The 20,659-nt window shown below is 40.0% G+C and overlaps 1 protein-coding gene and 1 long non-coding RNA gene across 4 annotated transcripts in view; one reads left to right on the top strand and one right to left on the bottom strand.

Moving 5' to 3' along the window:
• The first annotated feature begins 5,794 nt into the window (after positions 1 to 5,794).
• LOC137231914 (uncharacterized) lies at positions 5,795 to 8,949 on the top strand. Its single transcript, XR_010946800.1, has 2 exons — positions 5,795 to 6,191; positions 8,739 to 8,949. It is a non-coding gene; the product is annotated as an uncharacterized lncRNA (long non-coding RNA).
• A 3,797-nt stretch (positions 8,950 to 12,746) lies between these two features.
• CYP39A1 (cytochrome P450 family 39 subfamily A member 1) overlaps positions 12,747 to 20,659 on the bottom strand; it is a 67,026-nt gene continuing 59,113 nt past the window's right edge. For all 3 annotated transcript variants that reach the window (XM_067752768.1, XM_067752767.1, XM_067752766.1), the window contains 2 exons: positions 15,921 to 16,008; positions 12,747 to 13,264 (listed from right to left, as the gene is read on the bottom strand). In XM_067752768.1, the coding sequence (XP_067608869.1) occupies positions 13,193 to 13,264; positions 15,921 to 16,008 (160 nt within the window). In that variant the 3' untranslated portion in view covers positions 12,747 to 13,192. The remainder of the gene's footprint in view (positions 13,265 to 15,920; positions 16,009 to 20,659) is intronic.

The raw sequence follows: 20,659 nt of genomic DNA, 5'->3' as shown, positions 1-20,659 counted from the left end.
GTTCTGGAAGACCCATGTAAGAAGAACATAAACATTTGAAAAGTATATAGAGATATCTCGCCATCTCATCTGTTGATGGATGAAATACAGAAAATCAAATCAAATTAAATTTTAATCTGCTTTAAATTCATTTTGTTTCATTTCATTTTATGGTATTTGCACTCCAAACTAAGAAAACTTAGTTTGGTTTTCTTCATGGCATGGTAACAGAAATAATTTTCAAGTGATGTTGAAGCTTATTTAAATCTGATTCCAAGGACAGCACAGCATTTCAATTATGTTACACAATTCTTATGTAAACATAAAGTGCTGGTTATTTGGCAGAACTAACAATCCCAAAATTTTAGTGGTTTAACGCTGTAAAACTTTATTATGTACTTTTTTTTTTTAACATCTTTATTGGAGTATAATTGCTTTACAATGGTGTGTTAGTTTCTGCTTTATAACAAAGTGAATCACTTATACATATACCTATGTTCCCATAGCTCTTCCCTCTTGCATCTCCCTCCCTCCCACCCTCCCTATCCCACCCCTCTAGGTGGTCACAAAGCACCGAGTTGATCTCCCTGTGCTATGTGGCTGCTTCCCACTAGCTATCTATTTTACGTTTGGTAGTGTATATATGTCCATGCCACTCTGTCAAAGCTTACCCTTCCCCCTCCCCATATCGTCAAGTGCATGCTCTAGTAGATCTGTGTCTTTATTCCCATCTTACCCCTAGGTTCTTCATGACCTTTTTTTTTTTTTTTTTTGTCTTAGATTCCATATATATGTGTTAGCATACGGTATTTGCTTTTCTCTTTCTGACTTACTTCACTCTGTATGACAGTTTCTAGGTCCATCCACCTCACTACAAATAATTCAATTTCGTTTCTTTTTATGGCTGAGTAATATTATGTACTATCTTTACATTTCAATGCGCGTTGGGCTGGGAGGAGGTCACGCTTCTCCGCACAGTCATTCAGCGACCCAGACATCTTCCATCCATGGCTCCACCATCCCTGAGGGACTCAGAGCCATTCACTGACACCCTGATGGAGGAAGAGAACAAAGTGGTGCACAGACGGTTTTTAATAGGCCTAGAAGTGATGTATCAATTTTGTCCACATTTCATTGGCCAGGACTTAGTCACATGGCCACGCCCAACTGCAAGGAAGGCTGGGAAATGCAATGCTGCTCTGTTCCCAAGAGGAAAGGAACACAGTTGGGGAAAAGTTTCTGAAGGTGTCAGTGGAGATTGGAAATGGCTCAGCAAAGGAAAACCAGAGATAACAGAAAGAGGCACTTGTATGAAGGGAAAAGACACAAAGCAAGGGCTCTGCAGTTCCTACTTTTGCCTTTCCAGCATGAAAGAAGACGTGGATCACAACATTAAAAAAGGCTGAGGGCAGCTTCAGATGATAGAACTTCCCTTGCGTTCTAGAAGACGTGGATTTGATGCCCACCACTGAGGGGTGACACAACTCTTCAGCCACTCTTGGATTTTGATAGCAGCAGTTATTTCAGCATCCACTGAGGTTAGTGAGGGTCTATTATTTTCTATCATTTTCTGCTTTTAAATGTATTCATTTAATCTCATAATAAGGGTGCATGCCCTATATTTCAGAAAGTCCCAGTAAGATGTGGTGTATCTCTCTGTGTGTGTGTGTGTGTGTGTGTGTGTGTGTGTGTGTGTGTGTGTGTGTATGTGTTGGTGGGGGTAATGGATGACTGTTTTTTTTTAATTTTAAAAATATATTTTATTTAACCCAAGGTACCCAAAATATTATCATTTCAGCATGTAATCAGTATAAAAATTATCAATGAGTTATTTTACACTTTTCTTAATTTAAAATAATTTATTTAAATCAATAATGGAAATAATAGTATTGAATGCCTTTTCAAAATCCATTGAGATGGTTCATTTTTTCCTCATATTTGGTCTATCAAAGTGATGTTTTATTTCATTAGCTTGCCTAATATTGATCCATTCTTTTCTTCTTAGATAAAAATCTTCTCAATTATGGCAATGGATGACTGTTGAAAAGACAGGTGAAATATACTGATAGGAAAAATATTTAATAGAAACTAGTTGCCTGGGAGAATAAGGTTGAATGTGCTTCCCCCCCACCCCCCAGCTACACTCTCAAGCCTTATAAATGCTAGTCATTGCTGACTGGTAGCTGTTTTGTTGGAAACGTATCCAGATTTTGCAGCATTTACGACACTTGCCGTCTATCACACATTGAGTCGGGAGATTGATCCTGTGGGTCCATGGAATGTTGATGGAGTTCGGTAGATATTTTCAGCGTGAAATCACAGAAGCATCTTGATAACAGGGCTAACAAGCTAGACAATGTGAATGCTTTTTATTACTGTTTAATTCTCCTTCCTCTGATTATGTTTTTCCTCCCAATGATGGCAGTGATAGGAAGTGTGAAAAGATTTAGGGAAAACAGATTTTTCAAGTAAGAACTAAAAAGGCACGAAACCATCCTCTTAGTACACAACACTGCTGCATGAGATTTAAAAGGTCTCAGATATGTTTGGGCTTATAAAGTACTGGAAGAGATGACTGTCTACCTGATGTTTAGATAGAGGTGCGGGGATTTGAAAGCCTTCAACATACTATCTGAAAACTCTGTGTGACTCACTCCTTTGAGGGAAAGCACTGACAGTTGACTATGGAAGAGGAAGCTAAGACAGTTAGTAGCACAGGTCCTGGATCCAAAATGCCTGGGCCGAATCCTGGCTCTCTGCCTCCTCCCTGTGTGACGTAGGAAATTACTCAACCCTTCTGTGCCTCAGTTTCCTCTTTCGAAAAATGAAGATACTGTTAGTACCTATGTCATAGGATTGTAATAGATACATCATATTAGAAGGGCTCTTGGGAGGGAGACAGTCTAACTCCTAATAAGGACATTCTTGAGGGCAGGGTGTGGCTCTCCCTCTTTTTTTTTTTGCCCAGTGCCTGGCACTCTCTTGGTTCATTTTTGGTGATGAATAAATGAGTGAACCGATGAATGAATGAATGGATGAATATCCTCAAAAGTAGTTTCTGGCTTTCCATGAAGTCATCTTGCATGACATATTATGATATAGGAAAAGCTCAGCAAAATCTCAACAGGTAGAGTCTTTCAAATTGGATTGTGGTTTGGGGGCTCATCTAGAAACATTTTTATGAAGTGTACTCCATTTATGTTTCAGACCCTGACCTGTGGAGGATAATGCCTTACTTTTTTATTTTGGACTTGTTTCTCCTTTTGGACCGATGACAAATTAACACTACATGGGAAAAGAATGCTGAAAATGCAACTCAGAGGCTAGACAAGGTTTTTTGTCTTGTATGTTGGGTTTTGGTCTTTATCTCCCCACAAAGAGCATTTTCGTGGAGAAGAAGGTTCCCGGATTCGCTGTGGCCTCTTCCACAAGAGAAAGAAGGGGAGATAGAAACCTTGAAAATTTAAGTTAGAAAAGAACTGAAGTTGTTCACAGCAAGCTGGCCGAGGAGAATATGAAGTATGTGGGGCTCAGATATGAGCCTTGTTTGCCTGAAACTGCAAGGAAGGGTCAGGACAACTGTGACAGGAAAAGCAGAGGGCGGTGCTTACAGCTACTGGAGAAAAGCACAATTGAGTTTCCCCGGAATGACAGCTAGACATTTCCTAGGTCTAACAGTGCTGAGAGCTACAGTGAAAATTGAAGCACAGGGGCGGGGAAGTTGATCCAGACATGTCTTTATCATGGTTGAATCTCGTAACTGTATGATACTTGATAGGCAACGGAGTTCACAAAGTGAATCGTCCTAAACACTAGGGTAAGGCAGCTATTATCATTATCCCTGTTTTATAGGCTAGGAAACTGTGGCCAAGAGAGGTCAAGGAGTAAGAGAGCTCATAAACGCATGAGCCAGAACTGGGACGGAGATGTTTGAGCCTAGAGTCAGGATTCTTCCCACTGCTCCAAGCTATTTTGCCCTTCATCTCCTTTATGACAAAAGATTCAGAAAGGCCTATAGCTGGGGCTTATTTACTCCACAAAGTCTGCCTTTAATAGGCACCTACTAATGCAATGTTTATTGCACAACCGTGTGTGCAGAGCAATCAGAGGACATGAGGCATGTGGAGGGTCTTGTGGCTTCTCTAGTCTAGGCCAGCCTTCTCATGCTGCAGAGGAGAACAAAAGGCCCGGAAGGCATGACTCAGCTGTGCAACTGGGACTCAGTTTTAGAGCTTTTGCTTCTAAGCCCCACTGTCCAGTCCAGGAAGGCCCTCCCTTCTTTATCCTGGGCTCTCTCCATGAGACAGTGGATGATCTCTGTCGAGGGTTGCAAAGAAAAACATTGCCTTGCAAGCTCTTTTTCTTAAGTGAAAACTCTGCTTCCATTTCTTTTGATGGGTAAATGAACTGAAAAGCAAAATGCTCTTTCCTATTTTCACCAGTGTAAGCAACTATACAGCAAGCATCCCTGGTGTCTTAGCCAATGTCCTCAATAAAGTATTGTAAACAATTTCAGGATGCTTATTTTATGAATTAGTTTGTCACATTTCTTGGAACTGAGGCCCAAAATCAATATTTCCTTACTGAGTGTCGCTCTTATTTGTTCTTCTTGACAGAAGAAGGTAAAGCATGGAAAGTGCTTACACCATGCCAAACACAGAGACTCAATTAATGTATGTTTATTATTATTAGCATTAACTTATTATTATCTGTAACTCATGGTATCATTATATCAAGGTATATATAAACCTCCAGAATGCTCTAATCTAGCAATTCAACTGTTCTCTTTGTTCTTTTCTTTGCTGTACCAGAAAAATGGAATGTAACTCTTTCTCATCACTTCCTGGAAATTTTTTAAGTTTAAGCCATTTCTGTCCTTAAAATTTAGCTAGGTTGTGAGTTTTATGAGCCATCAAGGCCAATTCTTTAAGAACAAGTAGAATTGAGTTTCGGGGACACCACAGTGAAGCTTGGTCCCTAGGCTGGTGAGGGGTGAGATGGCCGAGTCCTGGGGACCGGAGTCTGATGGAGATCTGAGACCCAGGGAGTCCAGGCAGAAGGAAACACAGGCTCCAAAGTCCTAGCCATGCTGAGCGAGGCACAGAAAATGCAGGAAGTTATGGGATTTCAGTGGACAACAACATTGCTGACGAGGAGCACTTGCCCATTTTTCTAAGCACCAGATATCATCCCTAATTCTACTCTGAAGCTTGGGAGGATAGAGGGCCTCCGAATTAATTATTCGTAGAGAATTTACAGCTGGCCCAAAAGAACAGGGCCTCAGAATCAAGAATTGTGATGCTTTACAGAGTATTTAAAAAGTTGCATGTTGGGCCTTGAGTTCTAAGAGTTAAGCTTATCATACTGATTATTTTTCACAACAGCCTTTTTCCTTTTTTTCGGCTGCACCACACATCTTGCGGAATCTTAGTTCCCTGACCAGGGATTGAACCCAGGCACTCAGCAGTGAATGCGTGGAGTCCTAACCACTGGACCACCAAGGAATTCCCCGTAATAGCCTTTTAAAAATAGTCTTTACTGAGCTATAATTGGCATAACACAGAGCCACCCATGTAAAGTGTCATGGCTTTTAGTATGTTCACAGAGCTGTGCAACTATCCCACAGTCCACTTAAAACATTTTCATCACTCTCCCAAAGAAACCCTATGCCCTATAGCTATCACTTGCTCAATCACCCCATACCCCAGAGCCCTAGGCAAACACTACTCTACTCTCTTTGTGGATTTGCCTTTTCTGGAAATTTCATATAAATGGTATCATACAATATGTAGTCCTTTGTGTCTGGCATCTCACTTAGTGTAAATTTTTCAAGGTTCATCCATGTTGTAGCATTTATCAGTACTTCATTTCTTTTTATTGCCAAATAATATTCCGTTGTATGGAAATACTACATTTTATCTATCCATTCGTCTGTTGATGGACATCTGGGTGGTTTCTACGTTTTGGCTCTTATGAATAGTGCTGCTGTAAACATCTGCGTAAAATTTTGGTTTGAACATCTGTTTTCAATTCTCTTCGGTATATACCTGAGACTGGACTTTCTGGATCATACGGTAACTCTGTGCTTAACCACTTGAGGAACTGCCAGACTGTTTCCCAAAGCAACTGCACCTTTTACGTTCCTGTCAGCATTATGAGGATTCTAATTTCTCCATATCCTAACACTTGTCATTCTGATGATAACCATCCAGGTGGGTGTGAAGTAGTATCTCATTTTTATTTTGATTTACATTCCTCTGACAGTTATGCTGAGTATCTTTTTATGTAATTATTGGCTATTTTTATGTCTTTATCAGAGAACTGTCTATTCAGATAATTTGCTCACTTTTAAAATGGGTTGTCTTTTTATTATTGAGTTGGAATAGTTCTTATGTATTCTAGGTACAAGTCCCCATTCAGATGTACGATTTGCAGAATTTTCTCTGATCTTGTATTAGTCCATTTGGTCGCTAGAACAAAATACTATAAGTTGAGTGGTTTATAAACAACAGAAATTTATCTCTCACAGTTCTGGAGGCTGGAAGTCTGGGATCAGGGTGCCAGTACGGCTGTCCTCTGGATGGCGCATGGCTGACTTCTCCCTGTGTCCTCACATGGTGGAAGGGGGTGAGGGAGCTCTCTGGAGCCTCTTTTATAAGAGGCACTTTATAAAGGGCACTAATCTCATTCACAAGGGCTCTGCCCTCGTGAAGCTAATTACCTCCCCAAAGCCCCACCTCCTAATATCGTCACCTTGGGCATTAGGTTTTTAACCTATGAATTTGGGTGGGGGGAATGGACACACATATTCACACCATAGCACAGCACACATAGCACACTTTTCACTTTCTTGATGGTGTCCTTTGAGGCAAAGATGTTTTTAATTTTGATGATGTCCAGTTTATCCTGTTGTATGTGCCTCTAGTGTCATATCTAAGAAAACATTGCCTACTCCAAGGTAATGAAGATTTATACCTATGTTTTCTAGGAATTTTCTAGATCTTATAGTTAGTTCTTTGCTCCATTTTGAGCTTATTTTTGTATATGGTGTGAGATAGGGGTCCATCTTTATTCTTTTGCATGTGAAAATCCAGCTGTCCCACACATAGTCTTCTGAATTAAGAGTATAGTATGATGTTTAACTCGTGAAGAAACTGAAGCTCAAAGATCTGAACTGATTTGCTCATTATTATACGAAACTGAAGGACAAAGCTAGAATTTGAACTTGTATCTTCCCACAGCACAACAATTATTCTTTCTTTTATACAATAGTTTCCTACCTATCCCCTACTTCAGAGAGCTTTGGACATCAACTGGATTTGTTCCAGTTTTGAATTGCTATTTTCTTTACTTTTAAAAGTGGAAGAAAATAATCTCTGTTAAACTAGTTAGTTCTGCTATGGTTAGACTCATGTGTTAATGAACAGATAAGGAATATTACATTAGATGTGATGGAAGATATTTAATGCAATCCATGAACCAAATTAATTAAATACACAATGGCTGGTTAACAGATTGAAGGGGAAAGAATAAATCCATGGTTGCTTTTAGACAAACATTTCATATTGAGGTGATTAAAAGAAGGGAGAGAGCAATTTAAAATACTAGTCCTGATTACCATTCAATCGAGCAACATATTCTAATAGAACTAAATATTTTTCCTGTTCTTACACTTTTGCATAAGAAATTATTAGTGATCTAATAAGACTTTTTTTATAAAACAGAAAGAAAATTTCGGTCTTGATGATGGAGTTGGTTAAAGTCACCCAATCAATAATATTATGTTACTTGGTCCGTACTTAGCATGGCTCGACTTTGTATTGGAGTACGAATTCAAGCCATAGCAACCTTAAAGAGTGGGCCTTATTTGCTTCACTGTAGTCCCGAGGCTTAAGGAGAGGAGTAACTTGCAAAAAGCCTCACAATCAGAAAATAGTGCAGTTGGATTTTGAATGCAAGTTATTGGATATCAGATTTTCTATACAGAACCTCTACGCTCTATTCCCTATAATTGCCTCGTACACAGAAGGTGCTCAACATAACTGGTTGTTATTGTTTAACGTCTCTTACACGAGTTAATAACCTATGTGACTCACTTAGAAATTATTTTGTGTGGGAACCCTCTTCTATTTAATAAGCCAATTGATTGCTCAGAAAATAAAGGACAGCAGCCAAAATATAATTTTGACTGCAGTGTTACGACCATAAAAAATGTTACTGCATAGCATATCCGTGAAGTCAGTTTAGTATAATCCACTGCCACCCTTGAGCTGGAATGCAGCACGCTGGAACTGTGTATTCCTCTGAAAGATATGAGATTAAAGAAGACTAAAGGCAAAAAAAAAAAGAACAGGAACTAGAGAATTCCATTTCTGAGACTGTTCGGATAGGCTAATTTATGCTGTGCTAGCAAACATCCATGTCTCTTGCTCACGCTGTACAGCCAGTGCAGACAATGGGAAGGGCTCTCTCCTCCTCACTGACACTCAGGGTCTTAGGCTGATGGAGGCTCTGCCTTCTTGTTGCTGCATGTCTCCTCCATCGCAACATCAGGGGACGAGGGAAGTAAAGACAATATATATCCTGATGTCCTTCTTCAGCTTGGAATCGCCACTCATCATTCTACTTATATCCCATTGGCCCAAATTGGTCACATGACCCCGTGAAACTGTCAAGACACTGCGAAATTTGGGGAAGCACCTAACATTCAAGGTTTATCTAGTTCAGTGTTTTTCAATATGTGCTTCTTTGACCCCTAGGGCTCTGCGGAGGTGTGTAATGCATTCTGCAAACAATGAAGTATACTCAACTAAATGCTGAATTGGATCTATCAGCTTTAATCTGCTTTTGTCCTGGAGATCTATAAACTAATGTGTTGTAGGAAGAAAAGTTTTGCTGCCAAAAGAAGTTGGGAATTTACTCATTTGTTCCATTTTTTCTGTCTTCAAAGAATCATTCATTTAAACCACCTCACCCAGAGGGTTGTCTTCGCTAGTCATGGAACATCGAACAAGTGCACATAACATGACATTTCTCCCACTTGGATTTCAGCTTCTTAAGCAGCAAAGCCAGGATGTTAGGCTGATCTCTCTCCTTCTGTATTATGATTCTAACATGTTCCCCTCCAGCAACGACAGCAATAAAAATCAAAGGGGAGTCTACAGGCATCTGAAGTAAACATCACTCCCCTTCCCTTAAGTGCTTTTCAAAATAATTGTTCAACATCTCTTACATGAGTTAATAACCTTCCCCAAAGGTTATTTCTTCTGCAAATTCCAAGTCACCTGAAGACAAAGCTTGAACTAAGACTGTTCAGATTTCATCTAGTTCCTGTCTCTGCCAGAAGAGAAAAATCCATATATATTCCTTACTCTATGGCCTACTGGGTCTCTAATGACTAGGGCTATTTTTGTAAAGGAACAAGGTAAAACACTGCTCAAAAAAAAAAAAAAAAAGCTCATTGCTGTGAATAGACAGTGCATGCTAGAATATAGCGTTAGAATTTATAACGTTTGTTCAACATTTACATTTATATGCCCTCACTAAAAAGATGCATTTTTATCAGAGATTTTTCTTCAAAGAGTGAATGGCCCCCTCTCACATCTGCTAGGTCTCATCCTAGGCTGGTCTACTGCATAATTCTCACAAGGGGGGCGGTATTTGGGGGCTTTCAGAGAAGGAAGCTGAGGAGGAAGGAAACTGGCATACAACAGGAGTCCTTTTCCATTTGTAATGTAGGTTATACAACGAATTAGCCACTTTTTCCCTAAGACTTAAGAGAGAACCCAGAGTGTAGATTATGATGACAACAAAGTCAATGGTGCTGTCTCTTGTGGGTAACAATTTTCTCTTTAAGAAGGATGTAGCACTATTTAGTGTTACGAGGACATGCTTTGGGGCCAGGCTCCCTGGGTTCAAATCCTGCCTCTGCCACTTCCTAGCTGGGTGACCTGAAGTATGTCACCCAGTCTCTCCAAGCTCGATTTCTGTCATTTGTAAAACAGGGATGATAATAACAGAAACCACCCTGACACACCGGATTATTGTGAGAATAAAAGTGGGTAAGTGAAATGGGCTTAGCAAAGTGCCTGACTCACAGTAATTGCTCAAGTGATAGAAGCTCATATTATTGGTTTCTAGAAATGTAATAGGCATCTTATCAGGAAAATAAATAGTTTATAGAAGTTGTACCCTTATCAGTAACCACCCATAGCCATTAATTAAAATACCAAAAAATAAGATTTAAAAACTAACAACAAAACTCTAATAAGTTCATTTTAATTACCCAAACCCAACATTAATGGAGAAATATGGAGACATTTATTCTAAAAACTTTTTGAAAACAAAAGATGCTATGCTGATGAAAGCCAGGTGTCATGGTCCACTCCTGTGTGGATGCTCACAGAGACAATCCCAGGCTCCTGGCTGCTTCATCAAGAGATGGGGGGCCCCCAAGAGCAGGATTCATCTGCATTTCCAAGTGCTGTCCAGGGCCCTCCTTCAGAGCAAAATATATAGCTAGACCTCTACTACTCTACTTAGAAAGTTAAGTAACTGTGGAGGATTACTTCCTGCTATGGTCTGAATGTTTGTGCCTTCCCCAAGTTCACATGTTGAATCCTCCCAAAGTTGATGGTTTAGGAGGTGGGGCCTTTTGGAGTCGATTAGGTCACGAGGGTGGAGCCCTCATGAATGGGATGGTTATTCTTATAAGAGACCCCTCACCCCTTCCACCGCGTGAGGACATAGAGAAATGACTGACTATACCAGGAAGAGGGTCTTAGTAGAACTCAACCATACTGGCGCCTTGATCTTGGTCTTCCCCACCTTCAGAACTGTGAGGAATAAATTTCGGTGGTTTATAAGCCACCCAGTCTATGGTATTTTGTTACAGTAGCCTGAATAGACTAAGACACTTCCTTTTTTTTCCACATTAAAATCTGAAAGGACATGCCTTTTAATGAGTACGAAACTCTAACTAAACGCTTACACTTACGTTTCAGCAGGTGACTTCCTAATTTAAGTTTTAATGGCCCCTCCTTCCCCATTTCCTGCTTTAATTACAAGTTTCCAAGGGCACCACCATTTAGTTCTGCAATTCTGTCAGTAAATACGTGAACTCTTCCTTGTTTCAGGCTGCCAGGTAAAAATGAAGTTATAATTTGTGCCCCTGCCTGTTGGGGGACAAGAGAAGAAAGAGGGTTACTATTAATTATTACACATGCCATGATGGCTACCTGCACAAGGATGTTCTGCATATAGGTGATCTCACATTTGTATTAAAACATGATCAAAACTACACTGAGAATTCCATGCTCGTCACCTAACCAGCGCTCCAGCCACCCCTCACGTGCCCACACTTGAACATGGTCCCCCCACCCCTCATTGCTTGTCCTCTGAAATAGGGACTAGGACATCTACCTTGATAACGTAACTCAATTATGGTGTATTCTTTCCGATCCCTTATTTCTGCCGCCTGGGAGCACGTCTCAAGTCAACTATCTGCACTGCACACAAGTCTGTCTCAGACTCTGCTTTCTGGAAAACTCAAGTTAACACATATAAATGTATACCAATGTATGTATTTTTACATATATATATGAATATACATTATATTAATATACATAATATAGAAACCCAGGCTAGGGAAATAAAAAGAAATAGGGACCTCCAAGTATATTCATCTCACCATGTATCATTTCAAAGGTCAGTAGACTTCCTGCATCTGCACTGTTTTGTTTAAAGTGCATGAACTTGTCAGCTAAGGTTCATCCTTACCAAGCAATAATAAGGAAATAAACACTGCCCTGAGGGTCTGCAAATTCAACTCAAGTGTTTATTATTTGCAAATACAGTGTATGGCTGTGGGCCTCAGCTGCTTGGGGGAGGGCAAGGCTTCCCTGGGAACACACCTGCCATATTTAGAAGAACGGGCCAGGTAGTTGTCTGCCGTTCTCGGATCTCCTGTGGATTCTAAACTGCTTTCTTTAGCCCCTTCAGTCTCCAGACCTCCGCGCCTGCTAAGCTACGCTGTAAACTGCTAGCTAAGCTTCAAAATCACTGTATCAGTCCCGGAGAGTTAATGCATTCCAAAGTACTTAATTTTCTCCTAGGGAGTCATCTGCTCGTTGGTAGGAAATAGATGACTAAGCAATCGTTATCAACCCCACCAGATAATTCTCGCACAGGGGAGCAAATAATCCAGAGGACAACATGCACTCCAAAACTTACTTACTGTGAAATCAAGGAGGCAGGCGGCATTTCATTGACTGTTAGAGGATAAATCATGACATCATCGATCATGCTGTTATTAGTATCATATATTTTCCCCGAACATGATAGGATTTCTTTTTTGGATTTCATAGTAAGTGTTTCAGGCAAAAGTCTTAAGTAATAGATTGAAAAGTTGTTATTTGCCTTGACACATCATTTAATTTGAGTTTCTATAAATTAGGAAAAATATTATCTCAAACTACAATTACAAACACCTTGAGTCAAAGGAGTCCTTTTATCTTAACTAAAATACAAATCAGTACACCAATCAACATAACATATATTGGATATGTCCTATAGAGAAGGTGCTGTCCTAGGCATAGCTGAGTGTAGAAATGAGTGTCAGACATGATCTCTGACCTCACAGGTGTTAGAAAGCTATCATATTATTCATACTTTTAGTGTTAGACATGTTGAATAAAGAGTTATATTAATAGCGGTTTAAGAATTTCAATTGCTAGAGTTAAGAATCATATTAAGAAAAATAGAAAATCTCCAGAAATCATTATTTAATACTTTTTAGAGTCTAAGACTTTTAGCCTTTTGCAAAATAGAAGTTTAAGTATGTCGTCTTCACAGTAAATTTAATATAGTAAAATTTTCATTCAAGTGACATTATTTCTATTTAAAGTTTTGATACAGTAATGCATGAAACCAAATTCCAACTTCTTAATAAGTGCCTCTTTTTTGGATCATGGAAACATTTTCTACAAACCCTGTATTGGGGTCTCTATATCAATAGATATAGAGTGATGTCAGATTCTTGGTCTACCAAGAATACCAAACACACATCCCATCTGGACCTTGTCTTGAACTAAATCCTTAAACAAAATTAAGTGATACGTTTCAGTCAAACTCAGGTCTCGGTGCTGCCAGGCTAGAGGATGGGGGGCAGTCACTCCTCCAAGAAGGCCTTGGCCCTCCTTAGGCCCAGCAGACGTCATTTTCTTTGTTTAAACTGAATTCGGCATTGTCCTTCCGGCTGTTGGACACCCACCAAATGGAGAGAACTCTAAAAGCAGAAATGCAGAAAATATAGAAGTTAAGGGACATAAGCCAACAGTTTGGACCTAAAGTTTATTCAATGTGATTGTTCCTGAAACGTACAGAGTTTAGGTTTGGAAGACTGGAAGGTTTTGCTTGATGAGTTCTCCATGGCAAGCATCAATTTTAGCCTTCCGTTCAAGGGACAGCAAAGGAGGCAATTCCCTTATTCTAATAGCAGCCTCTTCACAGTTTCACATACCCCAGTGCTATGGGCCTGCCACCCACCTTTCACTTTATATCCGGATAAAGAGGATACCCTTTAATAAAAGCTCTTTCTACATTCCTGGCCCCCAATCTGTGACACTTCATGTATAATCGCTGGGTGAGACCTCTATGCCACATGTTATAGATGTTCATAAGACAACATGGTGTTGGTGGTGCGAACCACTATTACAGGGGACCTAAGATCACAATTTTCCATAAGGATCTTTTGTGGTTCCAGATGTTCTTGATACGTTATGTTATGTCTTGGTTATGAACAAGGGGCGAATGTGTGTGGGGTTTTGCTCTTGTGGCAAGTATATTCCTTTGGGGGAGCTGGTTTCCAAGTCCTGTGATTTCCCTGCACTTGACAACACAGTGTCTGGAACATGCCCTGGCAACTCATCCCCCTCCTACAAGAGCCTGGTAATTGGAAGGTCATTTCTTGTATTTTTTGATCACCTGCTTTCTTCACAACTTGGTAACATAAGTCCAATAATTAAATAATTTTAATTGATCTTTCTAAAATAGAAACTGTGACATGAAATGCCCTTTGAGATGAGAATTCTCTCAGACTTGTATTTTTTACAAACTGAAGTAACATTTCTTTGAAAAATATTCTTAGTAGGGTCCAAACAGAAATAGGATGTATGTTTTTTAAAAAAAGTATAGGGGCTTCCCTGGTGGCGCAGTGGTTGAGAATCTGCCTGCTAATGCAGGGGACATGGGTTCGAGCCCTAGTCCGGGAAGATCCCACATGCCGCGGAGCAACTAAGCCCGTGAGCCACAACTACTGAGCCTGTGCGTCTGGAGCCTGTGCTCCGCAACAAGAGAGGCCGTGATAGTGAGAGGCCCGCGCACCGCGATGAAGAGTGGCCCCTGCTTGCCGCAACTAGAGAAAGCCCTCGCACAGAAATGAAGACCCAACACAGCCAAAAATAAATATAAAAATAAATAAATTTTAAAAAAGAAAGACCTAAAGAAGAAATACATGGCGAATATCTTCAAAAAAAATTAAAATTAAAAAAAGTATAATAAATACAACTAATAGAATTCCTAGCTAGGAAGAAAGTGCTGGGAAAAATCCTGCCTAAGGATCTGGTCAAAATGACTGATCTCCAGAGTTTGGTGTCACATGGTTTTGACAAATGACATCCTTCTAATGTGAAAAGGCATTCCTGTGTCTTCTTGCTGGTGGGAAAATAGTTAGATGCTGAGTCAGTCGTGGGCAAAACTGTGACATCTAACTCGGAGGACCAGAAACTAGTATTTGGTGCCTGTAAATCCTGGCCTCAATCTTCATTTTGCCAACAAAACTGTACTCAGAGGAAAACCTTTGTGAAGGGTGTTTTGATTTCCCTTTCATCATCAGATTTTGAGAGCTCTTTATCACGGTTGCTCGTACTCAAAATAGAAGTGTAAAAGAAATCAAGGCAAAGTGCTGAAATGTGCATATTTGTGAGTAATATAATATTTTCTGTGTCATTTATACACTTACAGAATTTCTACTGAAATGTCACCCAAGAGTTTATCCCTCCATATATTAGCCCTTAATAATCAAGAGTAAATCATAGCACAAAATGCTATGTGAATAGCCCTGAGGTTGCAGTACTTAATGTCTCCACTTCACCCTCAGTTTAAATAACACCTTTTTATCCAGAGTTTTCAAAGGGACTTCCAAACATTTGGAATTAAATGGAACTTTCCCTTGTTTCCTAGGACAGTGGTCCTCAAAGTGAGGCATCAGCAGTACCCAGAACTTGTCAGAAATAGAAATTCTCAAGCCCCTCCCTAGATATACTCATCAAGAACTCTATGGCTAGGGCCCAGGATTCCATGTTCTTACAACCCCCCATCCCAGGTAATTCTGATGCTCACACCAGTTTGAGGGCCATTGGTCTAAGAGAACAGAACTATAGCAACACAGAGGAGTTAAATGATTGAGATATCCAATGGTCAGAGGTCAGAAAAGGTCATGGCCTTTTCATTTATGTTCACTGTTTCTACTGTGGGCTAATTTCCTTTGTGCCATTGCTTTCCAAATGGACTAAGGGTTCTGACTTGCCTCCAAAACTCACGGTTCGCTTTTGGACCCAGAGACATGCCTTTCTAGGGAAACAAGCCCAACATCAAGGCCATGTCTATTTTACCCTGGGAAAAGGGTTAAAATTGGCAAATTCATTGAGGAGCTCCTAACACTAAGTGGTGGAAATGCTACTATTAGGTCCTGGTCTTGTGATAATGGGGCACATAGAATTGACCTGGAATTAAGGGAGTATCTTCTCAGTCTGCAGAGATCATCTGTTAAGATGAGTCTAAGTGAGGAAATCAGTCAGCTCATCCCCAGTAATGAAAACCAAAGAGTTAGAGTTTATATCAAATTTGAAAGTCATGCTATTCAAAATTCTGAAAACACTTACCTGTCTTGGCAATGGGTCTAGAAGACTACAGTCATAATAATACAATATTAAAATAATAAATATTTGAATCTCCAACAGAGCCAGCCACCTGAAAGAAAAAGAAAATAAAATTGGTGCTTGGTTGTAAAAGATGCATAAATATCTACCAATAAAGAATATCTATAAATTACACATATTTCACAGCAAATGTGCTCTTCTTTGCAATATAAACTTTTACTATTAAAAGGATAGAGTAAAGAAGGGTAGTTGGGATGATCACATTGCTTTAAAATGTATGTAAAATGCTTAGCCAGTGGAAGCACTTAATGAATGAGATCCCAGGTCTCTCTCCTAAGTTTTATATCTGTCCTTTCTAATATGGTAACCGGTAGCTACATGCGGCTGTTATTTAAATAAATTTAAATTTATCGAAATAAAACATTTCAGTTCCTCGGTTGCACTCACCACATTTTAAGTGCTCAATGGCCGTAAGTGGTTACCGGCCACCATACTGAACAGTACGTATTTAGAACTTTTCTATGATCACAGAAAGCTCCATTGGACAGTCCTGTCTGATCTAGACCCTTATTGCCCACTGGAAATTACCGCCTAAATGTTCTGTAGGCACCTAAAATTCCCCATAACTACCAAATTTTTTCCTTTTGTAATCCTGCACTCAGTCCCCAAGTTTTTTGATCATAATAAAATGTTTGAGCACACTCTACAATATATTGATAACCATTTATTTATAGATTGTATAGCATACAACCGTATTATTGTCGACTTTGTAGACACATATACATAGAAATTTAAAAACCGAGAAAAGGGTAAATGGAATTCTGCTACATCTCCTGGCATGCCAGTGGGTTGTTTTGAGCTCTCCTTAGGGAAGGCAAACCATTTTAGGGGGAATGGTCCCTAATAAGTACGATTGGTCCAACATCAGAAAACTGTTCATCATCACAGACCCAATCCTCTCCATTCCCCTTCCTGTCCAGTTAGGCACCGAGGTGTTTTATCTTCCAAATGTTTCCCCGGTCCCTCTCCTTATCCCCTATCTCCAGTCCCTCCACTGCTCCCCAGTGTAGGTCTTCGTCATCTATTTATGTCCTGGATTCCTGAATCACCTGGGTTTCCAGATTGGTTGCTTTGTTTCCAGTGTCACTTCTCTCCACTCTATCCTTCACTCTCCCACTGGAGTAAACTCTCTAAAACAGAAATCTATCACTGTTTCCTCATTTTACACACATGCATACATACACACACATACCACCTGTCAATGCTTCTCATTTCCTTCCAAATGCCACAGGGAACACCGCCAGCCCTTGAAGATCTGCTCCCTCCCTATTTCTCCAGACTCTTCTCCCCCATAGCTCCTCCTTGAAACCCGTGCTCTTGCCACCTGAATGGCGATGTTCTCTGTTGCAAGCCCTTCCCCTGCCTGAGGCTCAGTTTCCACTGGAGGCATTCCCTGGTCTCTTGCTTCTGGGCTGAGGTGTCCCTCCTCTCCATTCCATGGCTCCCAGTGCACATTTCAGCCTTTGCATCTACTGCACTGAACTCTGATTGCTTATTGGCCATCCCTCTCCTGGGGTTATATTGTTGGGCCTTAACACAGTGCAGAGGGCTCTGCTGATGCCTAATAATGTTGACTGAATAGATGAATAGATGATGGAAGGTGATGTCTCCATAAAGCAGATTCAATTTCCTTACCTTTCCATCCTTTTCTATACTTCTGTGGCACTTTTAACATCCCTCAACTAACACCCTTATCCTACAAGCCCACTCTATTACAGTTAATTGTTTTCATGTCTGTCTCCCCTTATAGACTACCATCTTCACAAAAGCAGGAACCATGTCTTATTTATCATTGAATCCTCAATGTTTGTTGATTGCATGAGTGAATGAATGAACATGAATGATCTGCTATTCATATCAGATAATTAGATTTGCTTCCCGCTGGTATTCTTGAAACATCTTGGCTATATTTTATTTCACATGAAATCTGGACCACTCCAGGTGTTGTTAGGACCTACTTGGATACCAGATCAATTCTTCACGAATATTTGTGATGTAAATTTAATCCTGCCTACTTAGAAATGCTAAAGATAATTCATTCCAACTGAGTGTCAATGTCCATGAAATACAACATCCCAATCTTTACTGATTCAGATCAAAGTTAGCAGCGATTCCAATAAAAAGCAATTTTGCTAATTTGCAGGTTCAGAATCTCTCACAACTAAGTTTCTGTCACACTTCTAACAAATTAGGATGTCCACTTCTGGCCAAGATGGTTGTCCTTAGGACTTGAGCTTTTCAAAGCAGCCCGTGATGGGCACACCATGTCCTATTTCCTTAAGATATATCCAAATGTTTATTCTTCAGATTCTCTACAGAATGACTGACTATCACCTTAACCTTATGGGCACATTAAAGACTTCATTTTGTTCTGTGAGACAAGCCATTAGACAGTTTTAAACAAATTTGACTTAAGTTTTAAAAAGGATTATTTGGCTGCTACATTGAGAATAAAATATAACGTGCTGCTAGAAGACTGATTAGGAAGCCATTATAATCTTCCAGGCAATGGAAAGTGGTGACTTGGACCAGGATGACGGAATAGTCATGGTTAGCGTCTGTATATACTTTGTAGGATGGCTGATGGCTTGCATGACAGATGTGGAAAACGTAAAGAGTCAAGGACGACTCCAAGTTTTTGGCCTGAGGAAACGCAAGGATATAGCAGTGGGGAAGGCCGATGGAAGAGCACTTGCGGAGCTCGCTTTTGGACCTGTTCAGTGCTGCTGGCTCTAGACAAGTGCCTTGGAGACATCCAGTGGAGATGTTGAGTGGAGGCTGGGGATGAGCCTGGTGTTTGGGTGGGGATTCAGTCAGGGCTGGAGGTACAAGAGATATACATACAGAGTCATCACTATTCAGACAATTATTGAAAGCCAAGGGATAGGATGAAGTCACTTAGGGAGCAAGTTAAATAGAAAAAACTAAGAAATCTGAGGAGAGAGCCCTGGGGCAGCCCAAAATGTGAAGGTTAGAAATGTGAGGAAGGTGAGCAAAGGGGCCTGAGAAGAAGTAGCCAAAGGGGTAGGATGATGAAAAGAGAGTGATTATCTCCAAAGTCCTGTGAAGAAAGCGTTTCATGGAGACCGCGAATTCCGTATCTAACGGGAAAGGTGGCAACGAGTACCCACGTGTAAAATGAAACATGAACATTCCCGCTTGCATAAAACAGCCAGTCCTTCTCAGTCCTTAGCACCCTTCCTGGAAGTAAATTAGATGAGCTCACTAAACTGACATTTTGTGTTTGGTAGAATAAGCAGTGACTTCCCGATATTCAGCGGTTACCTGGCAGCACTAGAGAAGTGCTTGCTAATTTTGCATTTGTGCATTATAAAACAGTTTTTGGATGAAGGTCCTCCTTTATCCAAACAAATGTTATTTTCTTAGAACTCTGTTTTCAGCCCTTCTCTAACTTTAGCTTGCCGTGACGGGAGTGCTTCTCTGAACTCAGCCCCCTAGGGAAAAGGTGGCTGGCATCCTTCCTCTCCAGTCCCTGGAGGAGAGGCACTGCGCCGGCAATAAGGACAACGGACCATTTGGCAGGGTAGGTGGGGCTGTTGCAGGGAAGAAGTCCCTCCACTCAGAGGGTAACCAAGGCGCAGACTTGGAAGGGGCCGTGGAATGCCTAGGGGCCTGGAAGTTGTCTACTCCCTGTAGAAGGTGAGGTGATGAGAAATGGAGTGGACCGAGCAGGAAGAAACGAGGAACTGGCTCATCGAGGGGCTTGAGTGTGTCGTGTGACAGTGTTGGGACTTTGACCCTGAAAATACAACAGACCTTGTGAATAAATTGTACTGAAAAATTATACTTATATGTGAAAATGAAGGTTCTTTAAGCATTATTATACATAAGAGGCCCTCAATGAATATTTCCTCTATCACGCAAATAAGTCATGTAAACAAGAAATAGTTCCTAAGCTATTTAAGAGCACAAGTTGAACTATTTTAGAAACGTTACGCATGTTTTGATTAGAAATAGAGCTAATGTTTATCAGTTCATTAAAATAGTTTTCCACTAGAACCTGTAAGCATTTCCTTAACTAACTTTAGTCCCTGTGATATTCTTAAAAATCAGAAAACTGAATTTCCTTTAAGGTAAAACTATAGTTCAGGCTTTGGACCAACTAACACTGTGTGCATTGTGAGGCTTTAGTATTTTTCTTCTTTTATTTTTGAGGGTTAAGTTAGTTCAGTTATTAAATTAGTATTAGTTATTGAAATAGTATAAATATTAATATTACATTTACTATCATTTCTAAACATTTTGATATTCTGGTTAAAAAAAAGTAAGATGAGTTAATAATACAGATAATAAAGTAAGATGTGCTAAAACTCTTATTTTCTCCAAATCCAAATATTTGGATATTCTAGCAGAATTACCTAAATTATCCACTAAATAAAGTTAATATTTTTGCAATGGCAAAAAATAAATTGTGCATTCAAGCCTTTACCAGGTTACTGAATTTTGTTCGATGTCTAAAACATCAGGGACTAACACATACGTAACTGTGACATTAAAAGCTCCGTTACTCCAAAGAAAATTAGCCTCATAAATCCGTATTTTTACAAAAGCGCCTCAGAAGCAAGCTGAGCCGTGTTCATGCTGGGAATGTTCTCTTAATACTTCTAATGTCAAAACAGTGAACATAATGAGGCATATTATTTATAATATGTATTTTTTAC

This window comes from Pseudorca crassidens, chromosome 10 (genome assembly GCF_039906515.1).
Source record: "Pseudorca crassidens isolate mPseCra1 chromosome 10, mPseCra1.hap1, whole genome shotgun sequence".
Lineage (NCBI taxonomy): Eukaryota > Metazoa > Chordata > Mammalia > Artiodactyla > Delphinidae > Pseudorca > Pseudorca crassidens.
Note: the sequence above shows the minus strand (reverse complement) of the source record. Positions and strands in the feature narration are given on the sequence as shown.